Source organism: Dromiciops gliroides, chromosome 2 (genome assembly GCF_019393635.1).
Source record: "Dromiciops gliroides isolate mDroGli1 chromosome 2, mDroGli1.pri, whole genome shotgun sequence".
NCBI classification, from domain to species: domain Eukaryota; kingdom Metazoa; phylum Chordata; class Mammalia; order Microbiotheria; family Microbiotheriidae; genus Dromiciops; species Dromiciops gliroides.
Genome location: NC_057862.1, coordinates 485,682,667 through 485,698,920, shown reverse-complemented (window position 1 = coordinate 485,698,920; position 16,254 = coordinate 485,682,667). Strand labels below are relative to the sequence as shown.

General features: G+C 39.9%; 1 protein-coding gene across 3 annotated transcripts; it reads left to right on the top strand.

The window, feature by feature from the left end:
- Positions 1-4,166: 4,166 nt before the first annotated feature.
- Positions 4,167-12,091, top strand: SDR42E1 (short chain dehydrogenase/reductase family 42E, member 1). Of its 3 annotated transcripts, none has more exons than XM_043980507.1 (4): positions 4,167-4,294; positions 6,977-7,046; positions 9,711-9,807; positions 10,445-12,091. In XM_043980507.1, the coding sequence occupies exons 3-4, from the start codon at positions 9,740-9,742 to the stop codon at positions 11,565-11,567; spliced, it is 1,191 nt and encodes a 396-aa protein (XP_043836442.1). In that variant the 5' UTR covers positions 4,167-4,294; positions 6,977-7,046; positions 9,711-9,739; the 3' UTR covers positions 11,568-12,091. The 3 variants fall into 3 exon arrangements, with proteins under 3 accessions (XP_043836442.1, XP_043836444.1, XP_043836443.1); XM_043980509.1 differs by having other exon boundaries at positions 6,977-7,061; XM_043980508.1 differs by lacking the exon at positions 6,977-7,046.
- The last annotated feature ends 4,163 nt before the right edge of the window (positions 12,092-16,254 follow it).

Here is a 16,254-nt window from a genome sequence, read left to right as displayed (position 1 = left end):
CACCAGTGACAATCCAAATCCAACTCTTCCCACCATTTTAACTCTTGTCGTAGGGCCATAGAATTAAAGCTGGAAGCAACCTCAAGTGACATATCTACTCCAATATGTTCATTTTATAGATGAGGAAACTGAGATCCAGAAAAGATATAACATGTAAAATGGAAGACGGATTCGAATTCTATTTTTAAGGCTTGATCAAGCCAGATTTAATATTCCCCTTCATTATAGGTTTTACTCAGGTCAATTGACTCACAATTCTATTCTTGTGATTCAGGTAATCTCAGGTCACTTGTCTTGAAATTCTGTATTGGAACTTGTATTATAATTTTTGTATTGTAACTCCACTGTTGCAACTTCACTCACCACCCACATTCCCTAAGAAACTTGTCTAAAGGTTAAGCTTTTGTTTAGTAACTGCCTCCATCTTTGTCCCATCAACTACTTTCTATAGGTACTAGGTTAACCTAAAGGTCAAATCTCAACAGTTTAAACTATTGTAGCAAATCCTTTCACCTGAAGGTTATTCCCATTGCCTGACAACCTTTGTCAAATCACATGTCTTGGCGGTGGCTAAAAGGGATTTAGAAGGTGAGGTCCAAATGATGTAATCTCAATTCTGACTGTTATTGGGAGCCAGCCAGAAGAAGACACAACCTATGTTGCTCAAGATTTTGCTCTGTCATCTTGCTAATTGTCATTAAAAAAAAATCCTGTCAGCCCTCACCCGGGGTCTATGTTCATTGAGAGACCATTGATCCAATTTATTGGTTACTACTAGCCTAATAAGTAGAGCTTGCTCAGAACCTTGTCTCTCAGTTTACCTTACTTTTTAAACACAATACTTTGGTCACACAAGCAATAAGTGGCTGAGATGGGATTAAACCTATGTCTTCTTAATATAACTCCAGTGTTCTTCCCACTGTTCTACAAGCCTTTTTTCTCTTTTCTTCCTTTGAAAAGCAAGTGACAGGAAGAACCCCAGGAGCTAGACATGTACCCTGGAAGGGAAGAAGGCCCTGATAAGAGCAGAATGGGTTTTCTGGAAAAGCAACAAGCTTTCTGTATATTTGCAGTCATCCATGGCTACTCTGACAATCTTTCATTGAGTCACAGAATTTCAAGCTAGGAGGAACCCTGGTGATCATCTAGTCCACCACCACCACCCCCCACCCCCCACCCTCCACACACACACACACACACACACACACACACCACCGCCCCAATTTTACAAAAAAGGGAACTGAAGCCCTGAGAAAGGAAAGGACTTTTCGTAGGTCATATAATAAGTTGCAGGGTTAAGAGTCATACTTGAGACTTCTGATGTCAAGTACAGTTCCCTTGCAATTATAGCAAGCTTTCTCTATTAGGGGAGAGAAGGCTAATTATTCTAGGAAAGCTTTCTTTGAGTATGTATGTTCCATGGTAGTGTTTCCAAAGGTGGGCATCCCCAGCAGAAGTGACAGAGTGAGGACTATCAGTGAATTCCGATTTACCTGCAGAAAAAAGTGATGATCCCCAAAAGGAGGTTGAGAGAGTAGAGTTAATGAGGTGGGTGGGTATCCTGAAGAGGATAATTCATGGTCCATAGACTTATGCTAAAATGTGGCAGTGATATCTTTGGATTGGGGTGTGTTTTAAGGAAAAGGGCATAAGGACATCATTTTCCTTTTCCTTCTTCTCTCTGTGATCCAACAGGTATGGCTTGTCATAGTGAAGTTTTCTTGATATACTATAAATGTCCATGAAGGAATAAAAGGGTCAGTGCAGGGACAGGGCATAGCTCAGGGGAGCTGGGGTGGATGAAAAGGAGAGAAAACTATATTACTCAACTTTTATTTTGCTTCTTTTTTCTCTGACAAAGAAAATGGGAAGGATAGAATAAAAGTAGTTAAGAGAGAACAGAAACTCAAGATTAGTGAGCAGAGTAAGAAAGTACCTAACTGCTTTCAATGAGTTCAAGTTGCCCCATTTGGATGAACTACAGTCCAACCTACTAAAAAAAAAAAAAATCGATGTGGTGTCTGAGAAAGAGTATTTGACAAATTTTGTCAGCACTCAAGAAGGACAAATGTCTTCTGTCTCCAAAAAACTGGAAGAGGGAGGTGCCTGTAAACCATTGAACAGTAGGGTTAATTTATATTTCTGAAAAAAATCTACAATGCATTATTAAACAGTAAAAAGATTGGTTAAGCTTTTGTAGGGAAATGCAGTGATCACAAAGACCCAGCATGGCTTCATCAAGCACAGGTCGCGCCAAACTAACTTCACTTCCTTTTTTGACTGGATAATTAGATTCTTAGGACAGGGAAATGCTGTATATATGGTTTGCTTAGATATCGGTAAAATATTTAGCAAAATTCTTTATATTACCCTCGAAGAAAAGGTTGAGAAATGTGGGCTAAACAAGAGTATACTTAGTGGATTTGAAGCCACTAAATCTCCACATCTAAAAAGTAATCCATGTCAGCTTGGAAAGAATTCTCTGGTGGGCTGCCTGGATCTCCCCTTCAGTCTGTTGTTCAACATTTTTATCAATAATTTCTATGAAGGCATGAAATTTATGTTTGTTATGTTTGAAGATGACACGAACCTTTGAGGCATGGCCAATACAGTGGATGACAGAATAATAATCTAAAAGAGACTACCATAACCTAGAACAGTGATTGAAAAAAGATTAAATTCAATAATGAAATCGTTAAAGTTTTTTCCTTGAGTTCAAAAATGCACTTCACAGAATGGAATAAATTGTAGATAATCCTTGAGAAATAGAGATGTGTATTAATGGACTGAAATTTCAATATGAGTCAACAGTGTTACATAGTTCCCAAGGAAAAAAAAAGTCATGGTGCCTAGAACAAGCCCCAGATAGCAAGACTAGGAGCAAGGAATAAAAGTTTCATTAAGGCAGATTTAGACTTAGTGTAACAGAAAATTTCCTAACTAGCTCTATCCAAAACCATGGGCTGTTTTTAGAGGTGATGAGCTCCCCTCACTAGATGTTTTCAAGTAGAGGCCAAATGACAATTTATGTTGTAGAAAAGATACTTGACGAGGGATGAGATGAACTAGATTGCTTCAAAGTGCCTGTCTCACTCTGAGATGTGGTGATCTTGTTTGGTACTTTGCAATAAGTTCTGGCTCTAAAGTTAAAGGACCTAAATTCAAACCCTGCCCCTGCTTTACTATTCATGTGACCTTGGACAAAATTACTATTCTCCGTGGGTTTCAGTTGCCTAATCCTTAATCAAGATCCTTAATCTACAGGAGTGCTTTGCCATTTCCTTCTCTTGCTCATTATACAGATGAGAAAACTGAGGCAAACAGTGTTCAATGATTTGACCAGCGTCACACAGCTAGTGTCTGAGGCCAGATTTGAATTCAGGAAGAAGTCTTCTTGACTCCAGGCTGGACAGGCACTCTATCCATAGCCTAACTAGCTGCCCGGAAAATATAATATAAGGGACCACTTTGTGAAGGGCTTTAAATGTCAAGTAGAGTTTTCTATATTTAATTCTGGAAGTAAAAGGTAGCAAGTGGAATGTAAGGTGTGTGAAAGTCTGAGCTACGATTCAGGAAAAAAAATTTGAAATCTACAAAATAAAGGCGTTGAACTCAATAACCTCTAAGATTCTCTCCAGCTCTATATTTATGATTCTATAATTTCTAAGGTCTGTTCTGCCTCTAAATCCTGTAATTTTATGACCTTCAAAGAAAGGTCTTGTCGTTCCCAGAGCACTTGGGAAAGCAAAGAAGTTAGTCAAGGTAAGCTTCCCCAGGTTCGGTCGGGCCTTTGCCACAAGAAGGTAAGAATCCATCTAGGACCCCGCCCCACTCTCGCTAGGCCCCGCCCCTAACCACTACCGCTCCCACAGGTCCCTCCTCCGCCCCACAGATTCCACGCTCCCTCCGCTCCCAACCCCTCCCAGGGCTCCGTTCTGCCTAGATATGAACCACAGAGATGGAGGCCTCCGGATTCCCTAGAAGAGCCCAGTCAGTGTAGCTTGTGTCCCCGCCCCCTCTCCTCTCTTCCCAGTCCTGCCCCGTCTTTTCCGAAGGCTTCCTGACTCCCTTTGTACGGAGCTCCATTGGCTGTGAGCACGTGGGCGGGGCGTGAGTCTCTGGGCCCACCCCCTCTCCTGCTCCTCAACCCCGCCTCTCCCCGCCTCTGGATGGTCAATTACTGATGGTGTGACTGGGTGTGAATAAACGGTGGGAGCCCTGGTGCTGCATCCGGGACATAGGCTCTCTGCTCCAACCCACAGCTAGGCACTCTGTCAGTCGGCCTGGCCCGTAGGTAAGTGTCTGTCGGGCCTTGGGGCAGGGGGTCGTCCGCGGCCATTCACCACTGGTGGGTGAGTCAGACCCCAGTGAATGTCCCTAGATCGGTCAGTCGTGGTCAGGGAGTGAGTCACTTAAGTAGGCCGTCATTTATCAGCAGTCAGTCGGTGTGTTAGATCATTAGGTTCTCAGTAAGTAAATCACTCCGTGGGTCAATCAATTCCCTCAACTGGTCAGTCGGATGATGGTTTGGTCAGTCTGACCCTACTAAGATGGCCCCTTTTCAACCTGGTCAATTGGATGGAGTATTGGTCAGTCAGACCGTTGTTATTTCACCAATTAATCATCCCTTGTCAGGCAGCCTGCTATTCATTCTTACTACAGTCAGGAATTCTTTCTTTGTGAGTTAGACCCCTCTCCCCACAACCAGTCAGTGTCAGTAGGTGAGTTAGTCAAACTCCAGTTAGTCAGCCTGTTGTTGAGACCATGCATCAAGTCAACCCTGGTCAATTCATTAGTGGGGTCAGGTCTATGGGTTAATCAGTGAACAGTCATTTCTTCAGTCAGGAAGGAATTCTTATTGGGTCAATTAGTCTTCCCCTCCCCTCCTCAAACCAGTTGGTCAGCAATCAATAGATGAGTAGGTCAATCAAAACTAAGTGAGTTAGCCAGTCATTGAATCCATCAGTCAGTCATCCCTGGTCAGTTCATGAGTGGGTCTGTCACTAGGTTCATCCATCACCTGTCAGGCAGACCTATTTTGTTTTAAAAGGCTATTTCTACAGGAAAAAATCACAGGGCTTGGATTCCAGAGACCTAAATATCAATACCAGCTCTGCCTATCATTCTTTGTAATCCTGAACAAGTCACTTCACATCTCATTGGCCAGTCAGTGGGTGTCCATTAGTCAGCACTGGTCACACAGCACTCAGTGGATTGGTCCATTGGCCTTCAGTCAGTCCACTAATCTTTCAACAGTCACTTGGTGGGTCAGTCAGCCTTTAGTGGGTAAGTCAGCCCTCAGTGCCCAGTCACTCGGTCAGTTACAGTTGCTCATTTAGTTACCCCTCAGTCTGTTGGCTGGTCAGTCTTTCAGCTATCCAGTTGGCTGGTCAATTGGTCACTGAATCAAACAGCATCACTCCACCAGCAAGCATCTCCTGAATTCCTGTCCTTTCTGGAATGGAGACATGATTCCCCCTTGTATCTACTGTTCTTGCTACTGTGTCTATGTATAAATTTGGGTCTGGTACAAATTTACCTATCCAGCCTAAAGAAGAAGGCAGTAAAGGTTAAGCTAGCACACCTACACTGTCAGAAGACCTTTTTTTTTTTTTTTTTTTTTGGTGAGGCAATTGGGGTTAAGTGACTTGCCCAGGGTCACACAGCTAGTAAGTGTGTAGAGTGTCTGAGGCCGGATTTGAACTCAGGTCCTCCTGAATCCAGGGCCAGTGCTCTATCCACTGCACCACCTAGCTGCCCCGGGAAGGCCTAACTTTTAAAAAAGAAAGGAGATGGTTGATAAGGAGGTTCACTGACCCACTAGGATTTCCTAACAAAAGGCTGACTGGCCTTTGATCAGCTGATTGACTCCATTAACCAAACTGACCAAAAAAAATTTCTATATTGGCCTTGTCCAAAAGGGCAGTTAAGTGGCACAGTGAATAGAGGGCTGGACCTGGAAGTCAGGAAAACTCATCCTCCTGAGTTCAAATCTGACCTCAAACACTTACTGTGTGACCCTAGGCAAGTCACTGAACCCCGTTTGCCTCAGTTTCCTCATCTGTAAAATGAATTGAAGGAAATGGCAAACCACTCCAGTATCATGGGGTCATGAAGAATCAGACACAACTGAAACAACTGAATGATAAAATATACACACACATATATGCATATATAACATAACATACATGTGTATATCAGTTTCCACTCTGAGTCTCTACCATGTTGGATCTTTAGTCCCCTGGAATTGTGGTGAGTCATACTGATCAGAGTTCCTAAATCTTGCTGGAATTGTAGTTGCTTAGACTTCCTAAAGTTGTCTTTACAGTATTATTATCATTGTTATAAATTGTTCTACTGGCTCTATTCATTGTATCAATTCATACAAGTCTTCCCAGGTTTTTTTAGAAACCATCCCCTTCATCATTTCCTACATCAAAATATTCTCTCACCTATATATGCACCATACCTTGTTCAGCCATTCCCCAGTTGATGCCCACCCCCACTCAGATTCCAATTCTGTGTTTCCACAAAAAGAGATATAAATATATTTGCATATCCTTAGTTAAAATTTGTTTTGCTTAGGATTAATCCCTCCCTCAATCTGAACTTCTCTTTCTCTCCTATTTCTGAGTTGAGTGAAATGCATTTATGTACCCAACTACATGTATGAATGACCAATTATGAATGACCAGCACTTCTAATGGTGTTGGGACTGTTTCTTCAACAAATAACAATTAGAAATTAAGTAAAGTTTCTATATGAGTCATTTTAAAAAATGTTTCTCTAAGTGTATGTATTCTTCTCTCCTTTGACTAGTTCCGATGAACATGAGATTCAACTATCAGCAGCTCCTGCACTACCTCTCTGTATAGATTTCTAGTCATTCATCCCAATTATGAGATAATTTTCCCTAACCTTTTCCCTTCCAATCTATTGTGCTTCTCTCCCTCTCTCTTTCTGTTCTTCTTTTCAGATCAAGACATAATAGAACCACTCCCAAATCTTCTAATTGGACTCCTTCTATGACCCTTCATGATGATAGGGTTCAGAGGAAACATGTATATCATCTCCCTATATTAGAATATAAGCAGAGTATGAAATATGCAGTGTTCAGTTTTAGTGTTCAGTGTGTTTCATAATATCACATGGTACTAACCTGATTTCTTAACCAGAGTACTTCATTCAAGGGCTATACTGAATGATAGTTTACTCCACCTATTTTTCTGACCACATTTGAATTTTACAAACCAACAGAAACCTGATGGCTCAAAATTTATCTCTATGCAGATGATTCTAAGTTATATAGATATATATGTATGTACCTATGAATATATTACATACACATATACATATATATTTGTATATAATACACACATACATGCATATATACACATACACATATATTCATATATACATACACATGTATATATGTGTGTGTGTATCTCTTATTCTTTCTCCTGAGCTCCAGTCCCACATCACCAAATGCCTTTTGGACATAGTTCTATAGGCATCTTTAACTCAATATGCCCAAAACAAAGGTTATTATTTTTCCAAACTTCCCCTTTCTTGTTGAGGGCATTGGATGATCAATCCAATTAAAATCCAGGTTTAAACACAGATTTAAAACATTTGTATCATCCTCTACTTCTCACGCTCACTCCACACATCCAATCAGTTGCCAAAATCTCTTCTACTTTCATAACATCTCTTAAATACATCCTCTTCTCTCCACTCATGGTCACCCCCAAGTTCAGGCCTCATCCCCTCTCAGTAGCCTCAATATGATTTCCTTGCTTCAAGTCTCTCTCCCCACTCCAATTTGAACTCCATACAACTACCAAAGTGGCTTCCCTAAAGTACAAATCTGACCATGCCACTCACATGCCCCCATCCCTCCCTGGCCCAAACTCAGTGAACTCCCCTTCTATTTTGGACATCTTAATTTTGAGATGCCTACAAGATTTCCAGTTTAAATTATCCAAAAGACAGATGGTGATGTGAGACTAGAGGGCAGAAGAAAGATTAGAGCTGGATACAGAGACATAAAAATCAATTGTATAGAGATGATCATTGAACCCATGGAAGCTGATCATCAAGGGAGAGATAAAAAGAGAGAAGGTCCAGGATGGAGCTTTGAAGGACACCAAAGGTTAGTAGCTGTGACCTAGATGAAGATCTAGCAAAGGAAACTGAGGAGCAGTGACAGATAAGAGGAGAACCAGGAAAGAGCAGTGTCATGAAAATGTAGAGAGGAGAAAATATCCAAAAGAACAGAGTGACTGACAGTGTCCGAAGTTGTAGAGAGGTCAAAAAGGATAAGGATTGAGAAAAGGCAATTCTATTAGGCAATTAAGAGATCATTGGCAATTTCAGAGAGAGTGGTTTCAATTGAAAAATGAGGTCAGAAAAAAAAAAAAGAAAAATGAGGTCAGAAGGGTTTAGAATAGAATGAGAGAAGAGGAAGTGGAAGCATTGAGTGTAAACAGCTTTCTCAAAAAGTTGAACTGAGAAAAGGACAGATATAGAACAATAGGTAGTGGAGATGATAGGATTAAATGAAGGGTTTTGTTCCGCTTTTTAAGGATGAAAGGGACATAGGAAGGAGGCAGGATATAGGGGGAGACTGAAGCTAAGGACAATAGGGATGATAGAGGGAATAATCTGCTGGAGAAGATAGGATGGAATGGAATTAAGGGTGCATGTAGAGGTGGTTACCATGACAAGGAAAAGGACCACCTCTTCAAGTGAAACATATGAGTAATTTGAGTTGAAGAGTATAGGAGGAGACAGAGATCTTGTGGAATGTTTTCAGTTTTTTCAGTGAAGTATAAGACGAGGTCCTCAACTGAGATGATGTTGGGAAGGAAAGGCCTGAGATGGGATAAAAAGATTTAGATAGCTTCTAGAGAGTTGGATGGCAAATTGATTAGCAAAGTATTAAAGTAATGCCTTACTGCAAGGAGGACCCAGTTTAGATTGTGTAACAGAAATTTATAGTGGGCCCAGGCACTTGGTGTCATGATTTTATAGTCATGATTTTCATATGCTGTTCAGCAGCAGATTAGGAGCAAAAGTGGGAAGAGGGTAAGAGAGAGCACCAGTGAGACTGAGCCCAAAAGATCCACTGCTTGGAAGTCTGGTTCTTATTGGGATGCCAGAATGGGCTTCTATTTGAGGAGTTGAGGGTATAATCTATTAGTGAAGGTTTTCAAAATAAATGGTTTGCTAAATGCACATATTCTTTCTTATATATATTTTTTATAATGTGGGGCTTAAAAACCCTCAAGTATATTATACAAGATGTTGCTATTTCTCTTGAAACAAACTATTGGAGAGTATTTTGTGCTTGTTTCCACTCATCATAGGGGTTAAAGTTGCTTCTGTCTTTGTGACTGAGATGTTGAGATTCTACAGGAAATGTTATGAATTTCCTTTAAAAAAAACCCTTATTGGGGGCAGCTAGGTGGCACGGTAGATAATCAGTGGCTCTGGATTCAGGAGGACCTGAGTTCAAATTTGGCCTCAGACAATTAACACCAGCTCTGTGACCCTGGGCAAGTCACTTAACCCTCATTGCCCCACCAAAACAAACAAACAAACAAACAAAAACCCTTACTAACATCCAAAGAATTTTCATCATAAATCAAATGTCCATGTGGAACAATAATAATGCGGCATCTTTCTTAAAGCATTTTCTTTTCGTTTAGGTTCACTTAAATTGCTTGAGCACACAGACATGGACCTCCAAAAGTCTCCTAAGGAAACAGTACTTATTACAGGAGGAGGTGGCTACTTTGGTTTCCGGTCAGTGCCTATGGGAGAAAAAAATAATGGATTTCTTTCCTAGGTTGTTGCTTTATTGGATGATTTAAAAAAAAAGTGTAGCTAGGAGCTGTAATACTTTTGTAGTACAGACCATCACTTATGATATCATTGTGCTGATCTCATAAGTGAGCTAATGACACAGACTCCTTAGACTCTAAAATCAGTAAATACATGTGTCCCCCACCTTGAAAAAAATTAATATTTGAAAATCAAATTAACAAAGAAAATATAATTAGGAGTGCTTGTTCACATTAAAGAAGGGTTAAAAAAAACAGCTTCCATAATAGCTTTTAGTTTTTATTTTTTAAACTAAGAGAGAATGGCTGGGGGCACTGAAGAAAAGAGAAAATGGGAATGAAAGTGTTAAGTGCCATTACTTGGGGAAGATCACTTGAAAGGTAATACCTCTTTATTGTCACAAAAAAAAAGCCAATGATATAGATAGATTGACAAGTTATGTATTACTTTTCAAGAACAAATTCAATGTGTAAATTAGATAAGTCTGTAATTCCAAGAAAATTTAATTTAATTCACATTTCAGACATGAATCATTTGTTAGTCTTACTAGGGACAGCATAGTAATTAAGCTTGTGATGTTTTCTCCTTCTCATTTCAGTTTGGGTTGTACACTATGCAAGAAGGGTATCGCTGTTATTCTGTTTGATGTCAACAATCCTATTCATGATCTTCCCAAGGGGATGAAGGTGATATGTGGTGATATTTGCCATGTTGCTGATTTAGAGAAAGCCATGCAAAACGTTACTTGTGTTTTCCATATTGCTTCCTTTGGCATGTCTGGAAAGGAACAATTGAATCATATGCGTATTGAAGATGTCAATGTAAAAGGCACAGAAAATGTACTCCAGGCTTGCAGAAGGAAAGGAGTGCCAAGACTGGTTTATACTAGTACTTATAACGTGGTGTTTGGAGGCCAAGTTATAATGAATGGAGACGAGTCTCTCCCTTACCTACCTCTTCACCTTCACCCTGATCACTACTCCCGTACCAAATCTGTTGCGGAGAAAAAAGTACTGGAGGCAAATGACACAGCCTTGGAAGGAGGAGTTGGTGTCTTAAGAACCTGTGTTTTGAGATCAGCTGGTATCTATGGGCCTGGAGAACAAAGGCATCTTCCCAGGATAGTGAGATATATAGAAAAGGGCCTCTTCAAATTTGTGTATGGGGATCCCAAGAGCTTGGTAGATTTTGTCCATGTGGATAACTTGATACAAGCCCACATCCTGGCCTCAGAGGCATTGAAAGCTGACAAGAAACACATTGCCTCTGGGCAGCCTTATTTTATCTCTGATGGAAGACCAGTGAACAATTTCGAATTCTTCCGGCCTTTAGTTGAAGGGTTGGGTTATCCATTCCCCACCATACGCCTACCATTAAGCCTCATTTATTTTATTGCTTTCATGACAGAGATGGTTTACTTCCTCTTGGGCAGGTTTTATAATTTTCAGCCTTTCCTCACCAGAGCAGAAGTCTATAAAACTGGGGTCACACACTATTTCAGCATGGAAAAGGCTAAGAAGGAACTGGGTTATGAACCACAGCCATTTGACTTCAAGGAAGTGGTAGATTGGTTTAAAGCTGAAGGTCATGGGAGAAAATTCCAAAACTATACCTCGAAGCATCTTATTTGGAATAGCATGTTGGTTTTCCTCTTAGCTATTGCAGTTCTGACATGGTTTTCCAATGACTATGGTGATGTTATCTTGAAAGATTTATTTTGAAAATCATTTTGTGGAGAACAAGAAATTTCCAGAGCTAGTTATCCACAAGCAGACTCTAGAATGCACATACTCTTTCAATCAAGGGGCCAAATTTGTGACTTTCCAAGAACTGCTCAAGAACATCCTTTTATTGGTTACATTCTATCTAGTCTTCAATTATCCCTCCTAACAGAGTGATGTCTGATGGAAGAAAGGAATGAAAGATGAGTTTGAAATTTTGTTTTGTTTTCATTCCTTTTTTGAAGGCTAGGGGAAATATAGCAATTTCAAAATTTGTGTATGGGAAGAGGTAGTGAGCACTGATAGGATCATAGTGTGGACTTTTCTTTCTTATCAAAACTGCATAAGTAATGACTAATTTTGTTGTATGGTGTAAATGGGTTTTAGATACAACCACTAAAATAAGAATCCAAACTTGTCTTAAACACTGGAATCAGTACTAGAATAGGGACAACTTTGAGGACAACCCTTATGTAAATGTGTATATTCTGGTCTGTTAATTAAAAAGAAGTCTCATTACTTTATAATCCCATCTCCTACAAATTTTTAGTTTTTAAACACAGTACTCAAGAATTTATTTCCTTTTAGGTATTTTGCCTGTAATAGAGCAGGTGGCTACCAGGTGAATGGTTATATCATGGAGATGATCTTGTGGTCTGAACAGCTGTTTCAGCTACAGGTATCATTGACCAAGAACAAGATTACATTTTTTCTGCTCAATTTTACTTTTTTAAAAAAAATCAGAAATAACTTTTTTATTCAAACATTAAAAAATAGTCTTAGCGTACACTTTTGAAGAAGTATTTTCTTGAAGTTGGGAACCTTCAGTTCAAGTCCAAGTTTTAACTTGCTTCCTGTATCTCTGCCTAAGTTTTCTCTTCAGTAAAATGAAGTGGTTGGACTAGATCAGCGATTCTCAAAATATGATCTGGGGACCTCTAGGTGTTCCTGAGTTTCTTTCAGGGGGTCATCAAGATCAAATCTATTTCCATAATAATACTAACATGTTTTACTTTCTAATATGGTAAATATCAATAGATAAAACCCACATAAACAAAAGTTCTTTGGGATTTAAGAGTGTAAAGGAGTCCTTTGGTGAGACCAAAAGTTTGCAAACCACTGGACTAGACAATCTCTAAAGTCTCTTACAGCTCTAATGTGACTTAACTGAGCTCACACTTTAAATATAATAGCCCCATATTTCTATAACACTTTAAGGTTTGCAGAGTGCTTTATATACATCATCTCATTTGATCAACGGACATTAAAGCACCTAATTTATGCTAGGTACTGGGATTTCAAAGACAAAAACAAAACAATCTTTGCCCTGAAGGAACTTATATTCTACTGTTCAGTCAATAAACATTGGTAAATCAGTCAACAAAATAAAAAGTCAATAAATTTATTAAATGCCTAGTATGTGCCAAGTAGTATGCTAAGTCCTAGGGATACAAAGGCAATAAATAAATAAATAAACAAAAGGCAAACCAGACCTTGCTCTCAAGGAACTCACAGTCTAATGGGTGAGAAAACTGGCAAATAGACAAAAATAAACTAGCTAGATAGATGGATGATAGAGGATAATTTGGAGATGGGTTGTAATCTGTATTGTTTAGAGGGAACATACAAATAAGTGAGATCACAGACTTCTGGATAACTGTTCTTTCCATGACTACATTTCTATAAAATATAAAACCTTATCTTAGAAATTCGGGTTGTTCCCAACAAATGGCCCTTTTAACAAACTGGTTTAATTATAAAGAATTCCTTAGAACTACTATTGATCAAAAAGTCATTTTAAATAGCAATTTGAAGAAAAAAAGCAGATTCAACAGAGACCTAAAGTTGTTTCATTGTACTCTCTTGTAGAACACTTTCTGCCAGGCTCCTACAGGCCTTGTTAATCCATTCCCCTGGACCTTGATGTTTTTTCTGCCTACCTATAGGAAGGAAAATAGCATCCTGTGTTTGAAGAGGAGTGGGTACCCCTTGTAATGCCAACAGTGGTCCTCATGTTAATGACAAAAGAAGTTTAGGAAGTCATCTTGCTCAGAAGAGTCCAGTAGTCATGTTCATGCCCCTGGGGACCTTTAATGGGAGTCAGTGTTCCCACTCTGGATTTCTTTCTCTCATTGCACTTGGTTTCCTTTACACAGTGACAAAAGGAAAGAAAAGAATTTTCCAATCAGGCAACAACTACTGAGCCCTCACATATGCCCATTATATTACAGGATGTGGGGAAGATCAAGGTGCAAGACAAGATCCATGTGCTTGGGCAGGTTATAATCTAAGTGAGGAGATATGTACAAGTAAAAATACAACAACAGTTCCAAAAAGTATATATTCAAATGGTAGTCACAAGTTTTGTTCAAAATGATTTGCTTTGTTTTAAGGTTCTTTCAGAAAACGGCGATCTTCAACAGTAGTCAATGCTTCAGAAGCAGTATTAATTACCATCACAATTTTGCCCAGCTTAGATAATGGAAAAGGTTCATTTCATAGTATTTTGAGTTATAAAAGAAATGCTGTAGTCCAACTCCCTGTGATCCCAGTCTGGCTATGTGTTTGAGCAGACTACTTCTCACACAATCTTTCTCTCTTCTGCCCCATGCATTAAAACCCTGGATTCTTCAGTAGCTACCTCATATTCCTCCCCCAAGGTTTAGGTCCCTTAAGCACCTCTATAAGGATTCAGGCCAGCAAGAGCATTAACACAGAAAAAGTTTTATTTATAAAGTAAAAATGCAGAAAAGCCTTCTATCTCAGGCCATAGATAAGAAAATTCTCCCTTCCCACAAGGAGCTAAACAATCCTAACTTATAGTACTACCTTTTGTAACTTGCGGTTCCCAGAAAGTTGACCTCTCTTGTGTGTGGACTCCTATACTCCATTTGAGTCAGTACCAACAAAGGGAAAAGGTCCAAATTTTCTCCTCTCCATTTTTGTTTCTGAACCTCATTTGATCCTCAGTTCAGCCCCTTCTGTTTCTCATTTCCCATGGTTCTCTGCCACACTAATTTTTCCCACTTTGGTGCTCCAGTGCTTTGCTGTCAGCTGAGCAGCATTAACTAGCCTGGGCTCCTTTGGAAACTGGGCAGGCTTTGCTCCTGATCCGTATGAGACTTGTCATGTCCATCAATTCCTACCCCTCTAATTGGCAGGCCAAAATTAGCACAAGCAGCAGAGAATCGATCCATACTCTGTTGCATATCACTCTCAAGGTCTCTCTGAAGAACTTTGGTATTGATTGGGAGACATGGGAGATGCTGGCACAGGACCACCAAGTATGGCGTGCCTGCATCAGAGAAGATGCTGTGCTCTGTGAGCAAAGCAGAATTTCGGTCACTCAAAAGAAATGTGAGGCGGGCAAATTTACATATGTCCATCCCAAATGTTCAAGCATACTATTTGTGCCTGACTGATAGTTTTCTCCAAGTTTGTATTTGGCTGATCAACCAGTCAGTACTTTGACCCTTACATCATGTTGTCATTTTGGTCTTTTGGGGGGGGGGCGGTTTACAGGGCAATGAGAGTTAAGTGACTTGTCCAGGGTCACACAGCTAGTAAGTGTCAAGTGTCTGAGGCAGGATTTGAACTCAGATCCTACTGAACCCAGGGCCGGTGCTTTATCCACTGCGCCACCTAGCTGCCCTATTTTGGTCTTCTTTGAGTACAGAGGACTACAATGACCCCTCCAAGAAGTCAGCTGCATGGATGCACAAGTTGTAAGTTGAAAAGCATTTATTAAGTTCTTAACTATGTAACAAGAATTGCACTTAGCGCTGCTTTGTTGTTCAGTCGATTTAGTCACACCCAGCTCTTCATGAACCTATTTGGTGTTTTCTTGGGAAAGATACTGGAATGATTTGCAAATCACTAAAATCACTACAAACAACTTCAAAAACCAAAAACTGCCCCCATCCCCAAGGATCTCACATTTAGGAGAAAATATGTCAATAACTATGTACATACAAGATACATCCAAAGTATATAGAAAGCAACCTCAGAAGGGAAGGCCTCCTTCAGAAGGTGGGATTTGAGCTAAATCTTGAAAGAAACCAGGGAAACTGAGGTTTAGGTGAATGTGGCAGATGCCTATCTGCCCTCCATTTCTAGGGCCACTAAGTGCCATTCCCAGTTTGTGACACTTTTGTCCCACATAGTATCTTAGACAGAAGCAATTCCCATCTTGCATTACTTAAGGGGGTGGGGACACTACTTAATTTGGTGTAGCAGGAATAGTAGAGGATTTGAAGTTAGAAGCCTTGGGTTTGAATCTTGGCTCTGCTACTTGACATGTGACATGGATCTTGGCATCCTCATCTATAAATGAAGAGATTAATCAAGATGACCTCTGAGATCCTGTCTTGTTCTAAGTCTATAATCCAATGATTTCCCTAGTTACTTGATACATACCCATTACAACCCTCATTTTACAAATGAAACAACTGAAGCCCAGAAAAGTGAAGTTACTTGTCTAGGTTCATAGAGTTAATAAGTAATGGAGCCAAGATTCAAAATCAGGTCCTGTGATCCAATATCCATTGCTCTTTCCATCATACTATTAAATAAAAGGTATGTGCAGTTTCTGGTAATTGGCCTAGAATACACAGAATTTTAAATCTCGCAATTTCCTTTTTCCACTTAGTGCCCCAGGGTAAGCCCTGGCCTGAGGTGGGTTTATCAT